General features: G+C 42.1%; 2 protein-coding genes and 1 long non-coding RNA gene across 3 annotated transcripts; all 3 read right to left on the bottom strand.

Moving 5' to 3' along the window:
- Nucleotides 1-18,759: 18,759 nt before the first annotated feature.
- LOC113007589 (olfactory receptor 6C4-like) lies at nucleotides 18,760-19,842 on the bottom strand. Its single transcript, XM_026144303.2, has one exon. The coding sequence runs from the start codon at nucleotides 19,699-19,701 to the stop codon at nucleotides 18,760-18,762; it is 942 nt and encodes a 313-aa protein (XP_026000088.1). The 5' UTR covers nucleotides 19,702-19,842.
- Nucleotides 19,843-22,212: 2,370 nt separating this feature from the next.
- Nucleotides 22,213-23,227, bottom strand: LOC145421087 (uncharacterized). The gene is made up of 2 exons (XR_013902376.1): nucleotides 23,119-23,227; nucleotides 22,213-22,470 (listed from the first exon to the last, which is right to left on the bottom strand). It is a non-coding gene; the product is annotated as an uncharacterized LOC145421087 (long non-coding RNA).
- A 2,630-nt stretch (nucleotides 23,228-25,857) lies between these two features.
- Nucleotides 25,858-26,772, bottom strand: LOC113008505 (olfactory receptor 6N2-like). The gene has a single exon (XM_026145969.2). It carries the CDS (start codon nucleotides 26,770-26,772, stop codon nucleotides 25,858-25,860), a length of 915 nt encoding a protein of 304 aa, XP_026001754.1.
- Between the last annotated feature and the right edge of the window lie 308 nt (nucleotides 26,773-27,080).

Here is a 27,080-nt window from a genome sequence, read left to right as displayed (position 1 = left end):
ACCTTCAGGGAGGAAAACAGGTAGGTGTACTTGCAGTAAGACTGCTTTGTACAGTAACTTGTAAGTTACTGAACTTATGTGTCTTGAGTTTCAGTATGTTTCCATTATTTTCCTGTAAAATGAATGTGTGACAGTTACAGTAATGAGTGCTTCTATTTTTGTAGGACACAGAGACGACCACCTGGTGGAGGCAGGTTAAGGCTTTTGTCGGAGGAGCAAGAGAGGGAACTTGTAAACATGGTAATTGCAAATAATGTAATCCGCCTGCGAGAGATTCAAAGGAGAGTGATTGAGGATGATCATCTTTTTCGAGGCATAAATGCCATCAGCCTCTCCACAATTGACCGCATCCTCCGAAAGAATCAATTCCGGATGAAACAGGCATACCGAGTCCCTTTCGAACGAAACTCTGACAGAGTGAAGAACCAACGTGTGGAATATGTTCAGGTATGAGTTTTGATACTGTATAAAGTATTGTGTACCATCACAGCATGGCAGTTTATGCTGCCATTTCAGCACTCTTGAACTGTGGTTCAGGGTACCGATTGACTCTACTGTGTTATGTGTTTTGCAGAGAATCTTTGAGATTGAAGGACGGCCTGTTCCCCATGAAATAATCTTTGTGGATGAGGCAGGTTTTAACCTGACCAAAATAAGGAAAAGGGGGAGGAACATAATTGGCCATCGGGCTATTGTAAATGTCCCTGGTCAGCGTGGGGGGAATGTCACTATGTGCGCAGCCATCAGCCAACGAGGGGTACTCCACCGCCATGCCGTACTAGGACCCTATAACACTATGCTTCTCCTTGCTTTTCTTGATGGTTTAAGACAACATATGTTCCAGCTGGACTACAGGGAATCAGCACAGCCAGAGCAGCCTCACTACGTTGTTGTGTGGGATAACGTCAGCTTCCATCGCGCTGCTCTGGTTCGTGACTGGTTTACCAATAACCCAAGGTTTTCTAATATCTTTCTGCCTGCATACTCTCCCTTTCTAAACCCGATAGAGGAGTTATTTTCGGCATGGCGGTGGAAAGTGTATGACCGAGAACCTTATGTCCGTGTTCACCTCCTTCAGGCCATGGAAGAGGCCTGCCTAGACATATCAGTAGATGCATGCCAGGGGTGGATCAGGCATGCAAGAGGATTTTACCCCCGCTGCCTGGCTGGGGCCAATATAGCCTGTGATGTGGATGAGATTCTCTGGCCTGACCCAGACCAAAGACAAGATGCTGAGGTGGGATAATGTTTCTGGTGTGTGTTGTACTGTATAGTACATGAATGACAATGTGCCACTGTACATACATTGGTTGCGTCTTTTGTGTTTATCATGTGACAAGGGTTTTGAAGGGGAGAACCATAAGCAACCTAATTGTTTTGGAACTATTGTTTTGAATTAATTGTACCAGTGTGCAAAACTCTGTTGTAGTGTGTGTGTTTTTGAGGGCTTGTGTTTGATGTCTGAGGGCAAAGTTTGGTTTTTCAGCAGGAGTGAATAGTTTTGGGTGTAGAGCTTCATTTTGACCTGGAAATAGGATGTTTGGGGAATTGAGTGAGAGGTTATGGATTTGTGTTTACTGTTGTGAGGATATGAGGCGTAGTTTCAAGAAATGTGTTTTAGCAATCGAGAAAAACTGTAAGTCCCAGATCCCTCAGCTTTGTGAACAGTCTGCAGGGCACTATTGTGTTAAACGCTGAACTGTAATCAACAAACAGAATTCGCACATAGTTACCCTGTTTCTTGTCCACGTGGCTGAGAGTGGTGTGTAGGACGTGGGCGATGGCATCCTCTGTGGATCTGTTGGATCTGTAGGCGAACTGCAGCAGATCTGTGGTGTCTGGGATGGAGGAGGAGATGATGTTCTTCAGCAGCCTCTCAAACACCTTCATTACTACCGAGGTCAGTGCAACTGGCCGGTGTTAAGATTCAAAAATTGAGAAAGGGTACAAGAGGTGATCGAAAAATAACCACACTGGTCCGGCCGGGTGAAGTCAAACGAAGATTTTAATTCACATGTGGGAAGATCAAAGGAAACAGCAATTGATCTTCAACTTACTCAAAGCATTAAACAGATATTTATACCGTCAGGGCTTAAATTTAATGACGCCCCTTCAACGTCACAGATACATTTTATACATAGATCAAATCAAAACCACAACGACTTTTGACACCGTTTAAAAGAACAATTGTCTCCTATCTTCACAACAGGTGCTTCCTGTCACTGCCGGATGCTCGCAGCAGTTCTGCGACAAACTGCTCTTGTTGCAACCCCAGCAAAACATGATTAAACTTTCACCTATAAATGATTCTCTAACTAAGTGTGTGTCTGTGTGCTAACCACAATTGCACCCTGTTTCACCTCGCGACTAGCTCCTGACCTCTAACCAGACAGAGAGACAGAAGCCACTCTGATATGCAACAACTGAAACTATGTATGTGTCCTCTACTAAATAAATGTTTTAATCAAGAACCCCTACTTAAAGCTTAATACAAGAATATGAACATATAAAAGATATTAAAATGAACTGATATAAGTGTTTTGTAAGCATGTATTGCAATTCCTTCTATGTTCTAGTTTTCCCTCAGCATGTATCACCTGAACAGTCACGTCAGTGAGGCTTACGACCTTTAAAGAACCTGAACATCAACTCAAATAAGCACAGATATGCAATATGTATAAAATGGTTATAACTGCACCTGAAATACAAAGTTAACATCATCATAAACATCTTAAGGCCATCTTAAAGCTATCTATTACATTGTTAAAGCAATGATCATACTGCAGATTATATTATGCTGGTAAAATACTTTTCGTTCATCCCCACAATTCCCCCTTACGACCTCTGGCACACCAGAGGTCGATACATAGGTTGTTGTTCACTCCTCAGTCCACTCGGCTACCTCCAGATCCATCATCGGCATCATGGACATAGGGGCCACCGCCCCAGGGTCCACTGCCCTTACAATCACTTTTTCTACCAACCTTCGGGCACAAGGAATGAGACAACAACCACAAGTCACCAAAATACCCACCAATACAGATAGAGACAACATAATTGACAGAACAAGCCCCTTCCACTTTCCGAACACTGAGGTCATCCAGCTCTCCAGCGGGTTGTCAATTCCCGAGTGGTCATGCATGGTCCTAGAGAGACTCTTTAGCCCCTCCAAGGCTCGCGTCACCGAGCCATCTGGAGCAGTGTTATTCGGGATAAAAGTACAACACTGATCACCGAACATCGCACAAACCCCCCCTTTTTCCGCCAATAACATATCAAGGGCCATTCTATTTTGGACTCCCATTAATGAGGTCGGACCCATTTGCTCCGCTAACCCTTCCATCCCGTCTCTGGTAAGGTTAGAGAGCCTCAGCAAATTATAGTGAACATAATTGATTCTGTCTACATTTTTGTTCGGGGTCACTGGAAAAAGAGCAGAAATTATTGGAAGATTCTCAAAACCCGCAGCTATTTGGTCTACGAGTTTATATTCATTCGGAACTCCTCTGGGGACCCCTATTGAGTCAATCCAGGTTGGCGAGTTCAGCCTAGGGTCATAAGCGTGTGTTCCCTCAATCCCGCTTTTGGACAAGATATGTCTCTTCCGCCTAGCTGCCAATGTGCGTGTGTTGTGCTGTGGAATGTTTTTTACCTGATTTCCAATTAGCATAAGAGGTGCTCCTAGCCTCACCATCGCGCACGTCCCCACACTTCCCAGAGGAACACGAGCCAAAAGAGTCTTGTGCCCACAATAATAATAAAGTCCACTTCTAGCCCAAGTCCCAATTAAAGTGTTGGGATCACTTACATTGTTTGTGGTTCTTCCCGTCTGGGTAACAGCGCACCAACTTGGGTCGATTTCTCCCACGTCATATATTACTTTATCTGTGGAGAACTTAAAGCACGTATAATTATCTTTTTTCGGCAAAAATGGTCCTGGCTTTGTCCGCTTATCAACTGGAGGAAACAAACTAGATAACACAGTACAGTCTCCAGTACTCACCGCTCCTCTAGTCATTCGCAACATGCAATCATAACCCCACTTGTCCTCCGGATGGAGTGGAGCGGGCTCTGTGAACAGCCGTGGTCTAGCAGAGGCACAAGCAACACAATTGGATACCTCTTGTTCCCTAGCATTTAGAGCCATCCAGTCCAGCCAGAGATTACTGTCACTGAACCCAGTGGCGCGCTCAATTAAATCCTGAGGCTTCAGTCTAGTATAGTCCACCGCCAGGACTCGTCTATCCTTTAGTTCCCGTTCCTCTGGTACCACATATGACGGCCCATTTCCCCTTTTTCCTGTAGAATTTACAACAGCGTTTATTTGGTTGTTAATCATGTGTATTTCCTTTTCTTCTCTAACTGGCTCTACGGGATTTACGGGATTGGCCTTTTCAAGAAAGTTAATTTTAATTAACCCCTTCGGGTCAGTTCCCACAGTCTCCACACCCAAGACTAAATACAAAGAGTTTTTACGCCGCCAATTGCCCAGTGACATAGTCAAAGGATTCTTAGATGGACTATAATCTCTTTGGAGTTTTAACACGTTCTCTGACCCTTGTCCTGACGTTTCCCCATTTTCCCCAGTGTAACCCTTTACCTGATTCCAGTTCCGACACCAGTTTGCAAAGGGCCTACTCCCTCTTTCACAATGTGTACTTACTGCATAATCCCAACAAACCCACACATTATATCCTCTCCAACTACTATCTGCTCCTTCACACTTTAAAACATCACATAAGTCAAAGGTGAATGAAGTTGTGGACCCATTAACATAGTTCAACTCTAAACCACCATATGTACTCAGGCACTCATCCCTTTTTCCCGAAACCTCGCGTTTTGATCTCCTTTTTAGCCCTGTTTCAATAAACGGTTTCTCTTTTGGTGCTGGATTCAACTGGCCCCAGTGTTCAGACAGTTCGCGGGGGCCTCCCTGCAAAATATAAACAAGCAAACATAGGGCCATTATCAATATCATCACAGTCATCACACTAACAATCACAAGCAACATTTTAATCAGTCCTTTCTCCTCACGAATCTCCGCTTCGCGGGATGGCATTGTGTTGTATGTATGTTGTATGTATATTTGTACTTAGCATAAATTTTAAAACTTTGTTTCTGTTTTCCACTTTCCCTTTTTACTCTTTTTATTTGAACCACCCCTTTTCAAACTCTCAATTTGTTACCACTCCTTTCTGTAGGCGCGGCGATCTCCTCCTAGGCTGCTCTTCTTTCTTCGGCCTTCCAGGTAGACTACTGGTCGGCCCGTTGCACAGGTGAAGAGGTTTATTCTGCCTCTGTTTCTTGACACCTGCGTTCTTTGAAGACGAATTTTCCTCCACCAAGCTCTCGTGTGCGGGTGCACACTGCGACCAGTGGTACCAGGTGTCGCCTTTCCCTTTCAGCTGGACTGCTGTAGCCGTCCGGGCGGTCACCTCATACGGACCAGTCCAGCGGGGCTCCTTCCACTTTCGCTTAATGACCTTCAGCCACACTGCCTTTGCGTCCGGGACCTCTCCGTTCCCCGTGGGTCTCTCACAAGTGACCTGTTTTGTAAAGCTGGACACAAGAGCCTTCAACTCATTAAAATATTCTGCATGAGACCTGTTGCTTGTCCTGGGCTGCTCCACCGGGACCACTGTCCAGGGTGCTGGAAACTGTCTCCCAGTCAGCAGCTCATAAGGGGTGAAACCTGTGGATTGGTTAACAGAACATCTTATGGTCATCAAAGCAATGGGCAGGGCTGCGACCCAATTTAGCCCTGTCTGCGCACAGATTTTAGCCAACTTGTTTTTCAAATTTAGGTTCATCCTCTCTACCTTTCCTTGAGATTGAGGATGATAGACCGTCCCGAACTTATGTTGCACTCCCAACATCCTCTCTACCTCTTGCAAATCTTTGTTCTTGAAGTGAGTACCATTGTCTGACCTAATTCTCTTGGGAAACCCATGCCTTGGGATGTAATGATTGATTAAGCACTTAATCACGCTTTTCGCGTCTTCACATTTGGTCGCCCATGCTTCGGGCCATCCAGTCAGAACATCCACACACACCAACAAATACCTCACCCCACCTGGGCCTGTATCAATCATGTCGGTATAATCAATCACGACCTCTTCTCCTGGCCTTTCTGGCATGAGAAACTTACCAGCTTCAGGTTTTACTGCCGGCTTTGGGTTGTGTGCCCCACAAATTAGGCACGTTCTGGCCTTTTCCAGTATCATCCTTCTCAAATCAGGATGCCACCATCGGCACAAATTTCTCTCCATCTGTTTCACTCCCACGTGACCAAGCCCGTGAGCCTCATTCACCTTCTGTTCCGCCATTTTGGCCGTTAAAGCGGGACGCCCATCTGGCCCCCTCCACAAACCGCCATCTTGCCAGGCTCCTTTGTTTTCCCACACCCCCTTTTCCTCTGGGGATGTCTCCTCCTGAGCCTGTCTAACTTCTTCCATGCTGTTAGTGCTAACCTCCTCTTCTGGGGTTACCTGCACCAGTTGTCTCTGTCCTTTGTAGCCCGCTGCTTCCTTTGCGGCTTCATCAGCTTTCTGATTTCCTCTCGCCACCATACTGTCTGCTTGTGAGTGGCCTTTGCATTTTATAATACTTACCTCGTCTGGGTCCTCCAGGGCCTTTTCCAGTTCCTCCATTTCCTTTTTGTGACAGATGGGTGCATTAGTGGCCGTTCTGAACCCGGCTCTCTTCCACTGAGCCAGTTCCACATGAGCTGCTCCAAACGCATATGCTGAGTCAGTGTAGATGTTCACTCTCATGTTTTTAGCCAACCTCAGGGCTCGAGTTAGGGCTATCACTTCAGCTCTCTGGGCCGACTGTTGTCCCTCAATTTTTCCTGCTTCTTTCACCTGAAACTCAGTTCCTACTCTACAGACTACTGCATAGCCCGCTTTCAATCCTTCTTCATCTCTGTGGCAGCATCCATCCGTGAACCAATCCTCAGCTCCATATATGGGCTCTGCCTTCAGGTCTTCCCTGATTTTTCCTTCAACTTGGGCTTTCTTAATACAGTCATGTGGTTCTCCTGACCCCATTAGGTCTGCCATATTTATTCCTTCATGTGTGAATATCAAATTTGGCGCCTCTAAAATTTTGCTCAACCTTTGTTGCGTCAGTGGAGTCATTGTGAATGCCTGTGAGTTCACATAGGCCACTACACTGTGTGTGGTAAGCACTTTCAGTGGGTGTTCCCTCACTATGTGTGCTGTTTTCTGAATTATCTTTGCTACTCCTGCTGCATGTTGTGTGCATGTGGGATGCCTTGCTTCTGTTGAATTTAATCTTATGCTAACATACATAAGTACATCCCTTCCTCCCCCTTTTTTCTGAAACAACACACCATTCACAACTCCCTTTGTTTCTGAAACATCAAGATAAAATGCCTCATCATAGTTCGGTGTGGCCAGATCTGTGGCTCTTGACAAATCCTGTTTTAGCGAAATGAACGCTGTCTCTGTGTCCGGCGTCCAAGTCAATTCAGCCTTCAGATTTCGAACACCAACTTTCTTGATCAGGTCCCTTAAAGGGGCCGTTTTACCCGCATAGTTCGGAATGAACTGCCTGCTGTAACCTGTCAAGCCAAGAAAGGAAAGCAACTCCTTCACAGTTCTTGGTTTTGGATGTGTCAGAATTTGGTCTCTGTGTGTGTTCATTAACCCCACTGATCTGTGTGCGATCACCCGGCCCAGGAATGTTACCTCTGGCCGGACCAACTGCAGTTTTTCTTTACTCACTTTGAAGCCACACTCCGCCAATCTGTTCAACACCACGAGCGATGCTGCCGTACAGGCCGCTGCTGACGGGGCTGCAATAAGAAGATCATCAACATACTGTATTAATGTACAGCCCTCTGGCAGTTGACATGGGGACAATGCCTCTTTCAACACCTGATTAAAAATTCCTGGTGAGAGTGCAAAGCCTTGTGGTAGGCGTGTGTACCTAAATTTCCGGCCTCTGTATGTGAATGAGAAAATGTCTCTGAGTGACTCGTGCAGTGGGAGACAAAAGAATGCATTCGCTAGGTCAATACATGTGAACCACTTTTGGTCCCCAGTAATTTCGGTCAGAGCCGTGTAGGGATTTGGTACAGGCACAGTGTCAGTCCTCAGTATGGCATTTATTGCTCTCAAATCATGTGCCATACGGTACTTCCCTGTCCCATGTTTTTCCACTGGCAAAATAGGTGTGTTCCAAAATGACCATGAGGGCTCAAGCACTCCTGCTTTCCACAGCCCTTCAATGGTTTCAGCTATACCTTCTTCTGCTTCAGTTTTGTGCTTATATTGTGGTCTGTTAATTGGTATGTCAGACTTCAGCCGGAACAGGACAGGCGAACAGTTAGCTAAACCTACATCTGTGGGCCCTGCGGACCACAAAGTATCAGGCAATTTTGAGAGCTCAGCTACTGCATCAGGATGATCCACTCTTTCCCTGCCATGTATTCTGGAGATTTCTTTATGTTCTAAGATCACTGCATCGTTGGACAAACAAGTTATGCGATATATTTTACATTTTGGTGCATACCAGACATTTGGAATTTGGGTGCTTTGCCAGCATGCGTTGTCCAGCGCCCGCTTGACCATTGGTCCCAGATCTCTTGGCCCATGACCCTCGTGGACCGCCAATGTAATGTGAGGGGCTGAATCCTCTCCCACATTGTACCAAGGCAGTTGTTCATCAGTAAATTTCACAGCCGCGGCCACACCTTCTGGTCCAACATAAATGTTATGTGTTTGCACATTCCACGTCTGTCCCTCAAGATCAGACTGGAATTGTTCCCGATAGATATCGTTATCTTCCCTATCATAAAAGAGTGTAACGTGGAAAGGATCTCGCGGAGGGGAATAGACGGCCAGGCTCATTATCCAGGGTTTCCATAGCTGATAATGTCTCAGAATGCCTTCTTCCACTAGCCTCCCCCAGTAGATTTCGGCAGTGGGTTGTTCAGAGTTCTGGACTAGATATTGAGTCTTTGAAGGTGATCCCAGACACGGGAATTCTTTTCCTCCAGGCAGAGTAACAATCAGTCCATCTGGTGAGCACATGATTGTAGCTCCCAGTTTCACAAGCAGGTCCCTGCCCATGAGATTTGCAGGCACCTGTGAGGACACCACATATTGGTGTTTCAAAGTCTGTTTTCCCAGCTTTGTCAATGCTGGATCCGTCAATGGCAGTGTCATTGGAATCCCGGAAAAGCCTACCACATTAACTGTGTGACAGGAGAGTGTTGCACTGTCTGGTGTGTCTTTCAATGTTGAGTATGTTGCTCCAGTATCCACCAGGAAGGGCAATTCAGTGCCTTCCACGGTCATCGACAGCATGGGTTCTGCCGTTCCCACGCTGTTCGGTTTCTCCGGGCTCCGTCAGTATTGCTCCCCCTCCCAGCCCCAGTCAGCTACTGGGTACTGGGCGGCTGGTGCTGCATTCGGGTTTGGAGCTTGATGTGCTCCCCTGTAAGCAGCTCTTTGTCTTGGGCCTCCTCGTGCCTGGGATTGATAGCCTCGCCCCTGATAGTTCTGCGGCGGTTCAGGGCAATCTCGGGCCCAGTGTCCTTCTGCTCCACATCTCAGACACGCAGTCCAAGACACACTGCCAGGATTCCCCGGATTCCGAGCCCTTTGTCCTCCCCTCACGGATCCACCACGCCCTCTCTGCGGTCCACCGGTCCCCCAATTCCCCACTGGTTGACGCTGCCTTGGTGCATTGGCGGGCCAACGGTCATCAGGGTAGAGACCCGGATCCTGATCTGGCCAGTCAGGCACAGGATCGGGCTGAGGCCTTGCCACCATTATAGTCTTATTTAGTTCTTTCGGTTCTTTTTTCTTCGCATTATATTTTTCGCGAGCCTCACCCAGCTGCAGCCTAAGCAGCTGCGCCTGTGCTTCATCTAACTCTTTCTTTTGTTTGTTCGTCAAATCCTGTTCCTGCTGAAGTCTGTGGGTCACATGTCTCTCCCACTGCACCGAGTCTGCAACGGCAAAATCTGGGTTCTTTTCCAAGTCAACTGCAACCTGGTTGGGCAGCCCTGCCAGCACTGCCGAACGAAACCACGCTCTACTTTCACCCTCCTTCCCCGGATGTATTCCTGTTTCTAACAACCATTGTTCCTTTGCTTTAGCTAAAAACTCTCTGGGTGTGTTTTTGGGATCCCAAATAATTTTTGGAATGGCTCCAGAGTGAGGAGTTGGGTACTTCTCCCGGACTGCATCTGCTAAGTCATTCTGCACCTCATGGTATTGTAGGTCATTTGCATATCTGGTTGTTTGAGCTATCTGCTCTACATCTGCTAACCCACCACCCAGCATACAACGTCCGGCCAAAGCGCGAAAATCGCCCAGCGCTAATTCTTCTCCTTCGGTCAACGCGCCCAGCCTTCTCAACCAGCTAGCTCCTCCCTCAGTTATTGGTGGAAGTTGTTTAACCAATGCTTCCAAATCTCTCACCTTATAGGCGCAATAAACTGGTTCGTTCTTTGGACCTGCTATTAGAGGCAGATTTAAACCAGGGTCAGGAGCTCCTTGTTCAAAACTCACTTTTCTACTCTTCCTCGACTTTCCTTTTCCCTTTGAGCTCCTAAATATGGGCTGTCTCTGTGCTTGGTCTCTCTTCACACTTCTTTTCCTCAAAATTAGGCTTGTACTTGGTTGGGGCTCAGGTCCTCCATCTTTGTCCTCCTCATCGTCCTCTTCTTCTGATGACGTCGCACGGTCTTCATTCTCCTCTTCTGGCCCTCCCTGCATTACTCTCTGCTTTATAACCTCCAATACCGTTAATACCTCTATTAACGCACGTGGGGGCTCATGCATTTGTCCATACACTTCTCCTTCCCAATGTTCTCCCTTGGTTATCACTCCTTGTGGTATTTTGTCCTTCATTCTAGGGGTCCTTTTGGCCTCCCCGTCCTGCTTTGGCTGTTCCACTGTAGACACTTCGGCCCGTATGATGTTTCCACTATCCACCAAACTGAGAGGCGAGGTCGAGCCTTCATCTGCAGCTGAGGCTATCATTGTCCCTCCCATATTTTGGGACTGACATTCCACTGCCCTTATCCCTTCTTCGGGGATATTCAGGGGAGTAGTAGTATATTCAACATCTGCTATTCCGCCAAGGACAACTCCAGTCTGTCCATCAGGACCACGAACTTGTCCCCCTCCAAGGGTCATTACAGGCATGACATATGGTGGTGGTGGTGCACAACGTGCCAATTCAGCCCAAGGATATAGTTTCGGTGTGTAATTCCTGTTAGCCTCTTCTACCTTCGGAGTCAAGTCCTTCACTTGGGCCTCTAGCTTTTTATTTTCCTCCTTCAGATGTTTCAAAGACTCCATTATACTCACCATGTCTCCTGATTTTCCTGTGTCATCCTCCTCCTCAGTCATCCAAGAAGAGGCTGCCCTCCACAGGAGCAGCCACTTACAGCACCTGGCATGAGTTTCTTTTAGATCCTTAATTTCTCCTCTGGCTTTCCTGTTCACTGAATGTCCCTTGGACTCCTCTTCAAATTGTTTCAATTTCTGTTCACATCTCTCTCCTTCAGTTTTTAACACCAGGCTCAGAGCTATTTTATCACCCAGCCCTTTCTGTTGGGATGTAATAAGTTTGCTTACCTCAACCTCCATCGCTCGGCACTCTTTCTCTGCTGCTTTTAAAGCTCCAGGGGAAGCCAAACGAATAGCTTTCTTAAGCTGTTCAAGCTGATCCTTCAGAGGTTTGCATCCCCTTTTCCCACTAGGTGTCGCACCCGAGCTGTCAGCCATTCTCTGAAACACAGACTTACCTCTTCCAATAGCGTTGGTCGACTCCACCTTCTTGGTCTAGGTCACCCAGACACGCTTAACTTTCGGTTTCAGTCTTCGTCTCGCTGTTCTCGCAACCACTGGCTCCTCTTCCCCTGCTCGGTGACACACAAAGTTTAACCCAGCACTTTAGACGCTGTCCTCGCGTTCTCAAGCGTTGACACTCAATCAAAATTATTCACCCTCAAAGTGTTAATATATGACACCAGCAACCCTTATGCGCAACGCGCTCACCTCCGTATACTTACCTCTCCAATAGTTCCTCGGATTAGTGTTTTTTTCATTTATTTTAAACCCATTAACGGCGCTGCGCGTCCCTTATATACTTTACAGCAACACACCCTCAAGGGTCCCTCAACTTGTCCCGTACTAATAAATCTAAAACCAAGAAATCACCTTTATGTCATTATGTCAAAGCTTTCTCCATTTTGCGCAGCCTGCCACATGTTTAACAAAAAAATCGCTGCCCGAGAAGGCTCCCACATATCAAGGTGGTCGTTTTCACAAACTTCCAGCAGACCCTCAAATAAACAAAAACAACGACCCAGGCAGGCTTCCAGTTCAGCCCCCTCAATTTCTATGCACACTGAAAACTCATGGGGAGATTCTTCTGTCTCCCCGTGTCCTACACAATTCACCTCCAAATGATCCCCTACAATTGAAATTTCAGTGTGGAATGACGCAGAGATTAACATTTCCTTATTTATTCACTATATGTAACCTGAATTTTCTCTCTCTTATCAAATAACAAAGGTTATCTTTAAAATTTGTTATTGAACTCTCACAAATTAAGTTGCTTTTTATAGCATCAGTGATAAACTGCCCCTAAAAAGTCCACTTTATTGCGTGTTCATTGAGTTACTTCTATTAAGGCTATTTAACAAGTTCAATTTACACATACTCATTAATCTGTCACGCTTATTAGTGGCTCATGGTTGCTTAAAGCCTATGTCTGACTTGACCACAGAGTTAGAGCATCATTCAATCCTCTCAGGATGACCACTCCACTTACTCTGCATCCAGTCAGCTCATGAATTAACAACACTTGCAGACTGTAACCCTTTTATTTTTTTGTTTATGCCTTCAAATCCACCTTAAATCTTCTTACCTAAACGTTGGTTTTAAACACAAACAATTCTTATATTCTATTTTGAAACGCTGTCACCATTCATATATTTACAATGTTATTATATACTAAGCCAGCATTTTAATCGCAGACATTTATCCACATTTGCAAACAATACTTATAGAGCTGAATAGCACACAAAACCGAAAGCATAGTCCTCTCATGCGCTCTGCATCAGCTGCCTCATTTGCATGCACACACACTCTTCATCTAAAAATAGCAACAGGCAGTCAGTGCATTACTGACGCGACACACAGAGATCTCTCACACCAAATTTTCTTATTTTATATTACAACCACTGTCAGATCTGTCAGCTTTAGCGCCTACACAATTTAGACAAATTTAAAAATAACCGCCCAGCGGATAAACTCCCTGAGTTTTTTGCGATCAATTCACCAGTATCTGTCCAACAGTTTCTGGCCTCATCTCTAAACTCCCTAACTCAATTTAAAAGTGTCCAACACCCAAGGTCCAACCTTTGCTGCCCAAAAAAGCGCAGGTACCGTTCCAAACGGTAAGGAGACTCTAACTCCTAGCTATTTTGGAGGTTCCCAAGTTCTCCCCGGTTGCCAACCGTACTAACCCTATTCGCCGATAGGTCAGGACCAAGCGTCCTTGGCCGGGAGGGAGCGTTACCTCCGAGAACTGCGCTTCCTAGAACCCCCACGGTTCCGTTCTAAAATAATTTATAATACTTTGAAACAACAATCAACACCCAAAACAAGTGTATAACTGAAGTAGGTCCAACCTTATAACCAAAAAATAAGCAGATTCCCTAACATACTAAACGGTCCAACCGCATTCAATCATTACCAGCAGTCCAACTGCTTTAAATCCTCAGATTCTTATCAAAATCAAAACAGACATTCACCAGTAATTTCAGTGAGTAGACTTTTAATTTTCACAGCCCAATTTGACACATTTTGGAAATAATTCAACAGGTAGTGTCTTACCTTTTTAATATGATGCGCCGGCGTGCGTCCACTCACTTTTGACCACTGGCCAAGTCTGCCCGTCTGACCACCTCGGACCACCGTTCACACCTCCACTTTTCTCCCTTACTCAACCACCGGACGAAGCCCCCAAATGTTAAGATTCAAAAATTGAGAAAGGGTACAAGAGGTGATCGAAAAATAACCACACTGGTCCGGCCGGGTGAAGTCAAACGAAGATTTTAATTCACATGTGGGAAGATCAAAGGAAACAGCAATTGATCTTCAACTTACTCAAAGCATTAAACAGATATTTATACCGTCAGGGCTTAAATTTAATGACGCCCCTTCAACGTCACAGATACATTTTATACATAGATCAAATCAAAACCACAACGACTTTTGACACCGTTTAAAAGAACAATTGTCTCCTATCTTCACAACAGGTGCTTCCTGTCACTGCCGGATGCTCGCAGCAGTTCTGCGACAAACTGCTCTTGTTGCAACCCCAGCAAAACATGATTAAACTTTCACCTATAAATGATTCTCTAACTAAGTGTGTGTCTGTGTGCTAACCACAATTGCACCCTGTTTCACCTCGCGACTAGCTCCTGACCTCTAACCAGACAGAGAGACAGAAGCCACTCTGATATGCAACAACTGAAACTATGTATGTGTCCTCTACTAAATAAATGTTTTAATCAAGAACCCCTACTTAAAGCTTAATACAAGAATATGAACATATAAAAGATATTAAAATGAACTGATATAAGTGTTTTGTAAGCATGTATTGCAATTCCTTCTATGTTCTAGTTTTCCCTCAGCATGTATCACCTGAACAGTCACGTCAGTGAGGCTTACGACCTTTAAAGAACCTGAACATCAACTCAAATAAGCACAGATATGCAATATGTATAAAATGGTTATAACTGCACCTGAAATACAAAGTTAACATCATCATAAACATCTTAAGGCCATCTTAAAGCTATCTATTACATTGTTAAAGCAATGATCATACTGCAGATTATATTATGCTGGTAAAATACTTTTCGTTCATCCCCACACCGGTAATCGTTCAGGGATGAGGGTTTGCTGTTCTTGGGCACAGGGATGATGGTGGATCTTTTGAAGCATGTGGGGACCACAGACTTCGCCAGGGACTCGTTGAAGATGTAAGTGAACACACCTGCTAGCTGGTCAGCACAGCAGCGCAGCAGACGGCCGGTGATGCCGTCTGGCCCCGCCGCTTTCCTTGTGTTCACTCTCCTCAGTGCCGCTCGGACGTCATGCTCCGCGATGCTGGTCACCGGTTTCTCGCTGATGACGTCACTGTCCCTTATTTTGAAACTTGGGGGACATTCTGCCCTTGGCAAACTGCCTGGCTGCAGAAATGCACGTTTTATTTCTTTTGTTACCCCCAAACCACAGTGAAGTGTCTGATGACTCTGGGCAGTGCTTGGTGACACAGACAGAGTGCTTAGAAGTGTTTGGTGACACTGCGCCATTTGTCCACAAGTCTGTCCTCCCTGAACTGCAGGAGGAGACTGAGAGGGTGCTCCTGGTGAACTGGAAACTTCCGGAGACCCTGAACTTTGGAGTGATTTGGTTACTCCTTCTAAAACCTTCCTTCTCTTTGGGGAAGAAAAGAGGGGTGACACAGAATGCTGCAGGTGTGCTAGGCTGACCGCTTCTTTTCCCCCTCTCCGGGGTGTGACGGCTTGTTCTTTGCAGCAACTGCTGCAAAGGAATGCTTGCCCCAAGGTTCTCTACCTTGGCCTGGTGGGCACCCTGCTGGCCTCCTGCTCCTCTCTGCATTCTGACCCCACTCTGTCTCCCTCTCACAGTTGCTGCTGTTGCTGCAAAGCCAGCTCTTGGCACCTGCTGGGGCTGAGAGTTAGGTTTTCTGGGTAAGCAGAGGTTGAATACTTCTCCCTCCTGCTTTCTGCGGGTGCTTGTTTCTCTCATTCTCTCCAGGGCTGGGCCAAAGAGACCCTTGGTTGGGTCATAGGCTGCATCCATGACCTCAGCCTTCTGAGCATCACCTAGGCCTGACAGGTTTAGCCACAAGGCTCTCTCACCCGAGACTGCAAGGCCCATAACGCGGCCACACCCTTGGACTGCTCCCCTGGAGGAGCGAAGAATGAGATCATTAACCATGCAGATTTCATCCTAGAGGGCTGGGTTCGGGGAACCCGAGTCAAGGCCCATGTCTTCCAGAATTTCTGCCTGATATGCTGATAGCAGTGTGACTGCATTAAGCGAGCATACTGACTGTGCAACATATTTGTACGTCCTTTGATAAATAGATGCCGTGAGGCGATCTATCTTGTTGGGCAAAGAAATGCTAGAAGAAGCTGAAATTGCCCTGCGGTTAGGGTGAAGGTGATACGCCACTGAAGGCTCCACTGCTGGGGGTTCGGTCAGCCCCAGTTCACCCATCCAGCTGAAAGTAAAGACTGGTTCCATCAGTACCATCATTTGTAATAAAATGTTTTCAGAAGTGTGTTTTGGGTGTCTTAAGGGAAATGTAAATAGAAGACAAGATTCATTATACACTGAATAAAAATATAAATGCAACACTTTTGTTTTTGCTCCCATTTCTTATGAGCTGAACTCAAAGATCTGAAACATTTTCTACATGCACAGAAGACCAATTACTCTCAAATATTGTTCACAAATCTGTCTAAATCTTTGTGAGCAATATTTGTAGTTTGCAAGGATAAGGTTCAGTTGATACTATAAATAGTATAATGTTTGGTTTTAATTAGAGATGGCACGATACCACTTTATGTCCGATACCGATATCATAAATTTGGATATCTGCCGATACCGATATGAATCCGATATAGTGTGTTTTTTAATCAATAAAACTGTTTATTAATATCTTGCTGCATTTTGTATGAGTTCATACTCACGTTTAAATAAACAACAACACTAAATCTATTCTGTTATACCTGTATGTAAAAAATACACTGCACCCAAAATATTTCATAGTTCAGCAATATCAATCTAATAAACTTAAACCTACTCCATCCTTCCTATTCTGGTATTTTACAGAGTACTTAGCAGAAATATTAAGCAACCTAACTAATAGGGTTGCAAACTCCCAGCAAAAAAAAAAAAGGGGCCCACCCTCATGATGCTTAATCGACGTAATCAACTTTAATTTGATGCAGTGTGAAAAAAAATGCACAGAATTAAATTACTTTTCAAGAATAATTAAATAGATTCAACATCTTTGCAGACTTGCAGACTGCACAGATGGTGTCTTCCCAAAGGAAAAAGTACTAGCTCACTAGGGTATATTAGACTTAACAGTTACTATATACAGTAATGGACTTCTATACATTTTACATCAGATTAAAACTTTGGTTTAAGATTCAGATAATTATTTATTAAAAGCTAGACATTTTAAATGAGAATAAGAAAGAAAAATATGTCTTTGTGTCCCCCTTTTCCCTGTTCATGCTGTATTGGCCCCCCTGGCTAAACTTTGCTAGATCCGCCCCTGCGCAGTTACCAGCTGTCAGCTATGTAGAAAAGGATCTTGGTATAGAAAGTAATATTAAATAAATTCTAACAACAGCTTATCAAGCTTAAACGTGCTGCTGTTATTCAGCCGCTGGTTTCCTCTTTCTGGTGCAAAGTGGGCCAAAAACAAAGACAGACGGACTCGCGACAGAAAAGCCGATCAGCTGATCATTAATCAGTTTCGTGATTGAAGTAGCAGCAGGAGAGGGAGGGAGAGAGAAGAGGCAGTCGCTCCATATATCGGTTGTTAAGCTTAACGTGGGAATGCTTTACAAACATTCAGAGACGAACTTACACACTTGCTTTACTTCTCTCTGGGATAACTTCCTCGGAGATGAAATGCTGGTTTGGTAGGGCAGCTACAAATACACACAGCTGCTCTATCATGTGAGCACACTGCTCCAACGTGCTACAGTTATGAGCCGAGTTACGGTGTGTCGCAAGTTTTGTGAGGTGCTTTTTTGATATTTAATGGATCGGATTATATTTTTTATTTCCCTCCAATATCCGATCCAGTCATTTATGTCAGTATCTGACCGATACCGATACGTAATATCGGATTGGTCCATCTCTAGTTTTAATACCCCCACAATGTATGCTTAGCTGCTTTATATTGATTTTTATCTCGGTGTTTAATACTATTTAGCCTTTTTATTTTAATTCAAAAGCTAAAGCAAGTCTGTACACTCCTCGAATAAAGTGTGTCATTCTGTTTTAATAAAGACAACTCACTGGGTTAAAAATCAATACATACAATACAAGTTTTTTAACTTGACAGAGCTTCAGCAGCATCACAAGTGTGGCTGGAGTCATTAAGCCTGAATGGATTGTGTTTCTCACCTCTGTTGCTGAGGTAAGGAACATGTACTGATCTGTGGCCTGTACAGTTGTAAGGGCCTGTTGTGGTGGCAACCCTGAACAGTGAACCCCAGGTGTGAAGTGAACCATCAAGCTCAAAAAAAGACTGAAAGAAAAAAACAACACTATTATTTTAGTAAATAAATTAGTGGCTGAGATTTTCAGTAATTACCCGACAATGCAATTCTGGACCAAAGGTAGGTATGTATAACTATAGGTGAAAGAAAACATCTCAGTCAACCAGAAAAAGAAGCTGGACTTCAAAGTAAGATGTAACTAAATAAAACTCATTATTTTATTAGAAAAGAAAAAAGTGTAAATAAATGAATGTACAGGAAATGTGTTTAGTTTATATGTTCAAACCCAAAGGGAGGTCTGATGCTTATATTTCAATTAATGAAGACAACCTAGAAATAATATGCATATGTCACAGTGTCTATTAATTAACAATGTAGTTCACATTTCTCTTGAATTAAATATGTACAAATATAAACAGACACACTCATGACTTTAATATAAAAGCTGAACTTTTACCACATATAAAATTCAAAACTCTGTTTCTAATTTGTGTCAGTTTGAATCCATACATGAGGGGATTAATAATTGGTGGAATGAAGAGAATCTCCATTGCCATGAAATTCTCAAAACTTTGTGGTATTTCCTTTGAGCCAAATCGCATGTATAACATATCAAAAAGAAAAGACACAACAACGACTGCTAAAGAGAATAAATGTGGTACACATGTCTGCATGAATTTGTTCCAGTTTTCTTTGGATGACTGACACGTTTTGATCAAATGTACATAAGACCAGAAAACAAAAACGGCATGACCAAAATAAAAGGTGTAATTAAAAGCAGGAATAATAATTGTAGCTACAGAGGCAGAGCAAGCTAGATTAGAAATTAACCAGTTTATACAGTAAATTCTTGGTATGTGTGAGCCACATAACCTCGATGTTGCTGTTGTTATTGTGCTCATTAATATCAGGTAAAAGGGAGTAATCCAAGCAAAAAATACAAAGATACAAACTCTTTGTGTAGTCATCAGAGAGTGGTACACAAGAGGTCGACATATAGCCACGTATCTGTCATATGCCATGAGAGCTAGAAGAGAGAAGTCCGTACAAATTGAAGAGTGCACCATTAAACCCTGTAAAAGGCATCCTGCATAAGAGATGACATGAGTGGTGGACAGAAGATCGTAGAGAAACTTGGGATAAAATGCAGCTGTCCCATAGAGTCCATTGAAGCACAGATTGCAGAGGAAGATGTACATGGGTTCATGAAGGCTTTTATCCACAATGACTGTGACAATTATCGTCAAATTTACCAGCCAAATCACACAGTAACACAGTAAAGTAAAAATAAAGATAGTGATCTTGTAGTTTGCTATACCACTTAAACCTGAGAGAGTAAAAACAGTAACCACTGACACATTATCCATAATAAAATAGTTTACCTTTTTAAGGTGTCATTTCACACTTCCAACAAGAGAACATTACATTTGTAGAAATTAGTGTCACAGTAAAAAGAAGACTGTCTGTCGACTGTCTCCCTCAAAGAGTATGTCACCAGAGGTTTATATACGCTTGAAGTGGTGCATCAAGCTAGGGATGCTTTCATTTCTTGTTTTTTTTTTTTCATTTACTCTTGAAAATACAATTTCTGCACTTTCACACATACAACAGAAATTGTTTTGCCATATATGTTTCATTTTATAATATGAATGAATGGATGAGAATTTTTTTGAGGGGGCGTTTTTGCATCTTTTGCGGATTTGCACGTGCAACGACTAGCGTTCAGTGTTGGGTTACGCCGCCAAACCCCGTTAGTATGTACTGTGGTTACATTTCTTTACAGAAAACAAATGTAGCCTAAACAGTAACAAGTTATCTTTAAGGTTATGTTTGGCTCTCACAATTTCTAAAAGGAAGTCAGCCGGTACATCAGCCCCCTCATCAGTAACATCAAGTCACTGTTGTCACGTCTGCTTTATTTATAGCTTAGAGCACATCTGAACAACAGAATTTGCCCCAAAGTGCTATCGAGACAGGCACATTTAGATGCCAGCTCTCCATAACATACAGTTTCAAAATACACGAAAAGCTGAAAGGTGTGTTTTGTGATTTAGTGATCACAGAGATTTAGTCATCATTGAAATTTGTTCAGAACTTGCATGTTGATGATAATTCTCATAAATCATTAAACACTCCTTTTCACTATATAAGCTTATTTATAGGTTAAAAGGATTGGTATCTCTATTGGTATTGCCAATGCCCTCCCTGTATTTACTTGATATTGGATCAATATCAAAATTTGCAGTATAGAACACCACCGGTCACATGTTGGTGCAGAACACACCACCAAGAATCAAACCACGACTCAAATATTACACCTGTTGTTGCATCCCTTCACTGGCTCCCAGTGAAATTCAGAATCCACTTTAAACCCTGTTAGTAACATATAAAGCTCTCACAGCAAATTCAAAAGTGTTAAATGTTTTGGTGTTAATAGTCTTCTTGCAAAAATAGAGTTAATTTTACTCTAAGTAGAGTCACATTCTTTCAATGTAACTCTGAGGTGTAAAATGATAGTAGTTAAAATCGAGTGTTAAAAATGAGTGTTTCTCTGTCAAATCTGGAGGTGTTACAATGGAAACATTAACTCTTGACCTCTTAACTCAACTCCTACAGGGGCTATGACACCAACAGAGTAAATTCACAGACTCCGCCCCCAGCACCATAGCCTCCAATCGAAGCTGAAGTGAAGCTGTTTCAGAACATTTTGCTCTACATATTTGAGTTGTTTGCCATGCTTGGTAAGTCACTTTTTCAAAGATTGTTTCAATTATTATTATTATTATTATTATGAGCTTTTACTTCTGTGGCTCTTTGGAGTTGAGACAAAGCTGTGTGAAAGGTATTAGCCATGTTGCTCGGTGATAGCATAATATTCTGTTTTAGCTAGCTGAAAGGTATTGTTTGCGGGCAAATACCACAGCCTTGAAAAAAAGCTTGCATGTGAATTTTCAGTCAAACCTTTGGTCAAATACACCTAAAACAATGTCTAGAATGTGAAATGTTAGTATAATGGTGCTACTTGAAGCCTGAAAACGATCGCCCATAAAAAAATAAAATAATAAAATAAAAAATAAAAAATAAAAAAATAAAAACACACGAGCAAACAGCAGTAGCTGACGTCCTGACTGGGTTCTACGTTAGCATAGATCCCTCCAGAGTTTTGTGCACACGGTTTAGGTAAAAATTAAAAAGATTGAGGTTTTACATTTAGTTCAGTATTACCTGTTGCCTGTGTCTTTGTCTTTTGGGAAAATACTTTACACAAGTAATGGCTCAAAGAGGATTCTTTTTTTTTTTTTTTTTATTAAACTGTGCTGCAATTGTTTACTGGATTATTTGTGCCATTAATTAATGTCAACTAATTTTTATTCAATCTCCGCACAGGATATGCTTGTGAAGATGGAATATGGGGGAGAGCAGAAGTGCGTTGAAGTTCCACAAAGGGATGAATGAAGGACATGCATATTGTATTGAAGAAATAAGTGATGAGAATGCTGTTATTTGCATTTACCAGCTCACCTATGTCAGACCTTTTGATAAACACAATTCTAATGAAAGTGAGAACATGTGTACACAGCAAATCCAGCATGTCCAAATTAACACTGTCGGATTTGATTTCAACACTATTAAAGTGTCTATATGGGTCCACACCAGAGAGTGTTAATTTAACTCTTTTTGGAGGGTTGGTACGTTAACTCTGATTTAGTGTTAAACACCAAATCTGTCTGGAGTTGATAATTTAACACTTGGTGTTAAGAGTTTATATATTAACTACGTAAGAGTTATCTTCTAATTCATTCTAAAAAGCGGGAATTTTACTGTTCTGAACTTCTAGAAATTTATTTTGGAAATAAACATTTACTAAAAAGACGCAATGGTTTTTGAAAAACATTTATTCTGAACTGTGCACCACAATTTCAAAACATTTTCTGAAAGATGTAACAGTGTACATGTTCTCACTTTCATTAGAATTGTGTTTATCAAAAGGTCTGACATAGGTGAGCTGGTAAATGCAAATAACAGCATTCTCAACACTTATTTCTTCAATACAATATGCATGTCCTTCATTCATCCCTTTGTGGAACTTCAACGCACTTCTGCTCTCCCCCATATTCCATCTTCACAAGCATATCCTGTGCGGAGATTGAATAAAAATTAGTTGACACTAATTAATGGCACAAATAATCCAGTAAACAATTGCAGCACAGTTTAATAAAAAAAAAAAAAAAAAAAAGAATCCTCTTTGAGCCATTACTTGTGTAAAGTATTTTCCCAAAAGACAAAGACACAGGCAACAGGTAATACTGAACTAAATGTAAAACCTCAATCTTTTTAATTTTTACCTAAACCGTGTGCACAAAACTCTGGAGGGATCTATGCTAACGTAGAACCCAGTCAGGACGTCAGCTACTGCTGTTTGCTCGTGTGTTTTTATTTTTTTATTTTTTATTTTTTATTTTATTATTTCATTTTTTTATTTTTTTATGGGCGATCGTTTTCAGGCTTCAAGTAGCACCATTATACTAACATTTCACATTCTAGACATTGTTTTAGGTGTATTTGACCAAAGGTTTGACTGAAAATTCACATGCAAGCTTTTTTTCAAGGCTGTGGTATTTGCCCGCAAACAATACCTTTCAGCTAGCTAAAACAGAATATTATGCTATCACCGAGCAACATGGCTAATACCTTTCACACAGCTTTGTCTCAACTCCAAAGAGCCACAGAAGTAAAAGCTCATAATAATAATAATTGAAACAATCTTTGAAAAAGTGACTTACCAAGCATGGCAAACAACTCAAATATGTAGAGCAAAATGTTCTGAAACGGCTTCACTTCAGCTTCGATTGGAGGCTATGGTGCTGGGGGCGGAGTCTGTGAATTTACTCTGGTGTCATAGCCCCTGTAGGAGTTCAGAGTTAAGAGGTCAAGAGTTAATGTTTCCATTGTAACACCTCCAGATTTGACAGAGAAACACTCATTTTTAACACTCGATTTTAACTACTATCATTTTACACCTCAGAGTTACATTAAAAGAATGTGACTCTACTTAGAGTAAAATTAACTCTACTTTTGCAAGAAGACTATTAACAACAAAACATTTAACACTTTTGAATTTGCTGTGTACTGTTAAATCTTTCAGAAAATGTTTTGAAATTGTGGTGCACAGTTCAGAATAAATGTTTTTCAAAAACCATTGCGTCTTTTTAGTAAATGTTTATTTCCAAAAGAAATTTCTAGAAGTTCAGAACAGTAAAATTCCCGCTTTTTAGAATGAATTAGAAGATAACTCTTACGTAGTTAAACTAAAATACTCTTGAGAGTTAATATATAAACTCTTAACACCAAGTGTTAAATTATCAACTCCAGACAGATTTGGTGTTTAACACTAAATCAGAGTTAACGTACCAACTCTCCAAAAAGAGTTAAATTACCACTCTCTGGTGTGGACTCATATAGACACTTTAATAGTGTTGAAATCAAATCCGACAGTGTTAATTTGGACATGCTGGATTTGCTGTGTGCATGAACAGGCCCATACTTATAAGCTCATCTATATAAGACCTTATCACTGCAGCAGGGCTCTCCGATCCACTAACCAGAGTCTCCTAACTTTCCCACACTCTAATTTTAAACCCCGAGCTGACAGTGCTTTTTCATCTTTGGCATTTAAAAAAACAAAAAACAAAAAACAAAAAAAACCTGGAACAGCATTCCTTAGCTTTATTTGGGAATGTCTGACCGCATGGTTGATTATGTGTCTTTATATCTGTATGCTAAAACATGTCAAGGTTCTTTATTTGTCACATGCATAGTTATACAAGTATAACACACAGTGAAATGTAGCCTGACACGCTCCTCGACATGTGCAAAAAAATTGTCAGATTAAGGCTGTGTGCAGGTAGGAGTGGAAGTAGAAGGACCCAAAGTGCAGACACTCGGAGGCGGAAAGTAACTCAAACTCAGCTTTTTATTGCTGGATGGCAAAAAGTGGCAAAACATAACAAAAATACAAAAATACAAATAAACTTACATGACCAGGCAGACGGACCACACAGCATAAATGAGAGTAGATCACAACACAGACACAAAGAAACACAGGGCTTAAATACATAGAGGGAGCAATCAGGGAATGGGTAACAGGAGGGAAACACAGGTGGGGCAAATCAGGCCTAACGAGACAAGGGGAAGCAAAACCAGACACATTAACATCAGACATGGACTTTCAAAGTAAAACAGGAAACATAACACAGACTCACAGGCAGGCGCTATAACAAAGGGAACAGAGACGTGGGACCAGGGCAGACACAGACACTGACTGGACGTGGGGATACAGCAGACAGGGGAGACAGCAACTATGGAACACAGACAGAAAACCAGAACACTAAAACTCTAACCAAACCCCACCCAGAGAATCTTAACTAAGAATAATCCTAAAACCCGTAAAACAAAGCTGGAATATAATGAAATAACAAAATCAAAGAACCAAAAACACAAAACACTGGGTCAACGACCCAGGGACCCTAACACATGTATCTGTGGCTTTTATTCAAAATGTGAAGCACTTTGTAATTCTGTTTTGAAAATTGCTGTATAAGTAAATTCACTATTATTAATAGTTACTTACTTAACCTCTGGTTTTATTGTTGCATGTTTATATAGAATGAGTATCTAGTTGGATACCCAATTTCTAACATTTTATGGCCAAGTATAATAAGCTCAGTTTCATATCAATTTAGGATCACTAAAATATGGTATGTGGCATTCATTGATAGATAGAGCTAGTTATAATTTTCATAGCACTGATAATGTATGATATGCTTAAGAGAAACGTGGAATATAAAAAGAATTTGTCCTACCACAGAACCATGTGGAACTCTATCATTACCCTTAGAGTGTGAATAGGACTCCACATTTTCATGAACAAATTCCAGTCTGGTAGATAGATATGATTTAAGGCACTGCAGCCTAGTACTTGTAATACCTATGGTACTCTCAAATTGCTGTGATAAAATATTATGGTCAACATTATCAAACACTGCACTGACATCTAAAAGAACGAGCACAGAGATGATTCCGCTGTCAGAGGCCATAAGAACATAATTTTCAATCTTTACTAATGCTGTTTTTTGTACTGTGATGTTCTGAAGCTTGATTGAAACTCTTCACAAACCATTACTCTGCAGATGATCAGTTAGCTTTCATCATCATTTACTACTACTAAACTACTATTTCAAGAATTTTTCCACTAAAAGAAAGGTTGAAGGTTAAAATTAGCTATTACCTATAATTAGCTAAGACAGGTGGGTCAAGTTTAACTACTGCTAACCTGTGGTAAGCAGCCCACTAACAGAGACAGACTGATCATATTTCAGGTTGTTTCATATATAAAGAAAAAGGTGTAGGCATCATAAACACAAGATTTGCCACAAAAAAAGTCTTTCTGTTTCAAAATATAATGGGGTCATAAATCATTTATGTATGTAGAATCATAGTCTTCCAAATGATCATCATTCATACTAGAACAACCTTAAAATATGTTTTCTAATTTCTGGTAATTTAAGGCCATACACAAGAGGATTTAAAGCTGGAGGAATCACAACAAACACCAGTGATAAAATGACAGCTATAAATGGATTAGTCACTTCAAGATTATTCCGGCTCAAGGCAACATCACAAAATCCAGCAATAGAATAAATCACAAATGAAATTGTGTGTGGCAGACAGCTCTCTAATACCTTACCCTTAAATTCTGCTGAGCTTCTCCAGCAAATAGACACAATTCGTAAATAGGTGTAGAGGATATAAAAGAGGGGAAGGAAAATTGTGGCTACAGTCAAAAGCATACCTACAACATTGTTGACAGCAGTGTTAACACAAGACAATTTGACTACATTCCAGTTAGCACAGAACACTTTGTGGATCTCATTACCACATAAAGGAAGTGTGGCAGACAAACAAAGACATGCTGCAAGAGAAAATGCAGGAAAAATCCAAGCCAGTGCTGTCAACTTCACAACAGTTTCAAGAGTCATCTTTGTGTGATAGTGTAAAGGAAGGCAAACAGCTATGTATCTGTCATAAGCCATAATACTGAGAACAGTCAGTTCACAGGATGCATATGAGTAAATTACATAGATCTGAGTGAAACAAGCAGGACGTGAGATCAAATGAGTGTCAGACAGAAGGTCCATGAGAAATCTGGGGAAGAAACCTGAAGACCCATACAAAGCATTAACAGATAAACATGCAATGAAAATATACATGGGCTCATGTAATGTTGTTTGTTGGGATATTACCACTATCATGAGAAGATTAGTAAAGATGGTAAAGATGAAGAGCAGAAGACAAAAAATAAAGGCTATAAAGCGGTAATGTCCAATGTTTGCAAACATGGTGAAGCGAAAGTAAAATGACAGAGTGCTGTTTTCCATTTCACTTCATAGAGTCAGTGACACGGAAATCATTTCTTAGTTTGGTATGGTCTGAGAAACAATGGTCTTAATGACAGCATCTGTGGAAAAGGAACATGGAAACAGCTGTGTTATAAAATACGGTCAATACATTAATCATAACTGGTATCTCCATACCTACCAGACTATGGTTCATTCACTACTTCAGTCACTACACTACTTTTAGCTTTGTTTTGCTCATAAAATAGGTTGTTGGTCACATTTGTAGACACCACACAACAACATTAGGTGATAGGAGGAGTTTTGTAATGTTGTTGACTCCATACATC

Source organism: Astatotilapia calliptera, chromosome 16 (assembly GCF_964374335.1).
Source record: "Astatotilapia calliptera chromosome 16, fAstCal68.1, whole genome shotgun sequence".
Taxonomy (NCBI): Eukaryota; Metazoa; Chordata; class Actinopteri; order Cichliformes; family Cichlidae; genus Astatotilapia; species Astatotilapia calliptera.
Note: the sequence above shows the minus strand (reverse complement) of the source record. Positions and strands in the feature narration are given on the sequence as shown.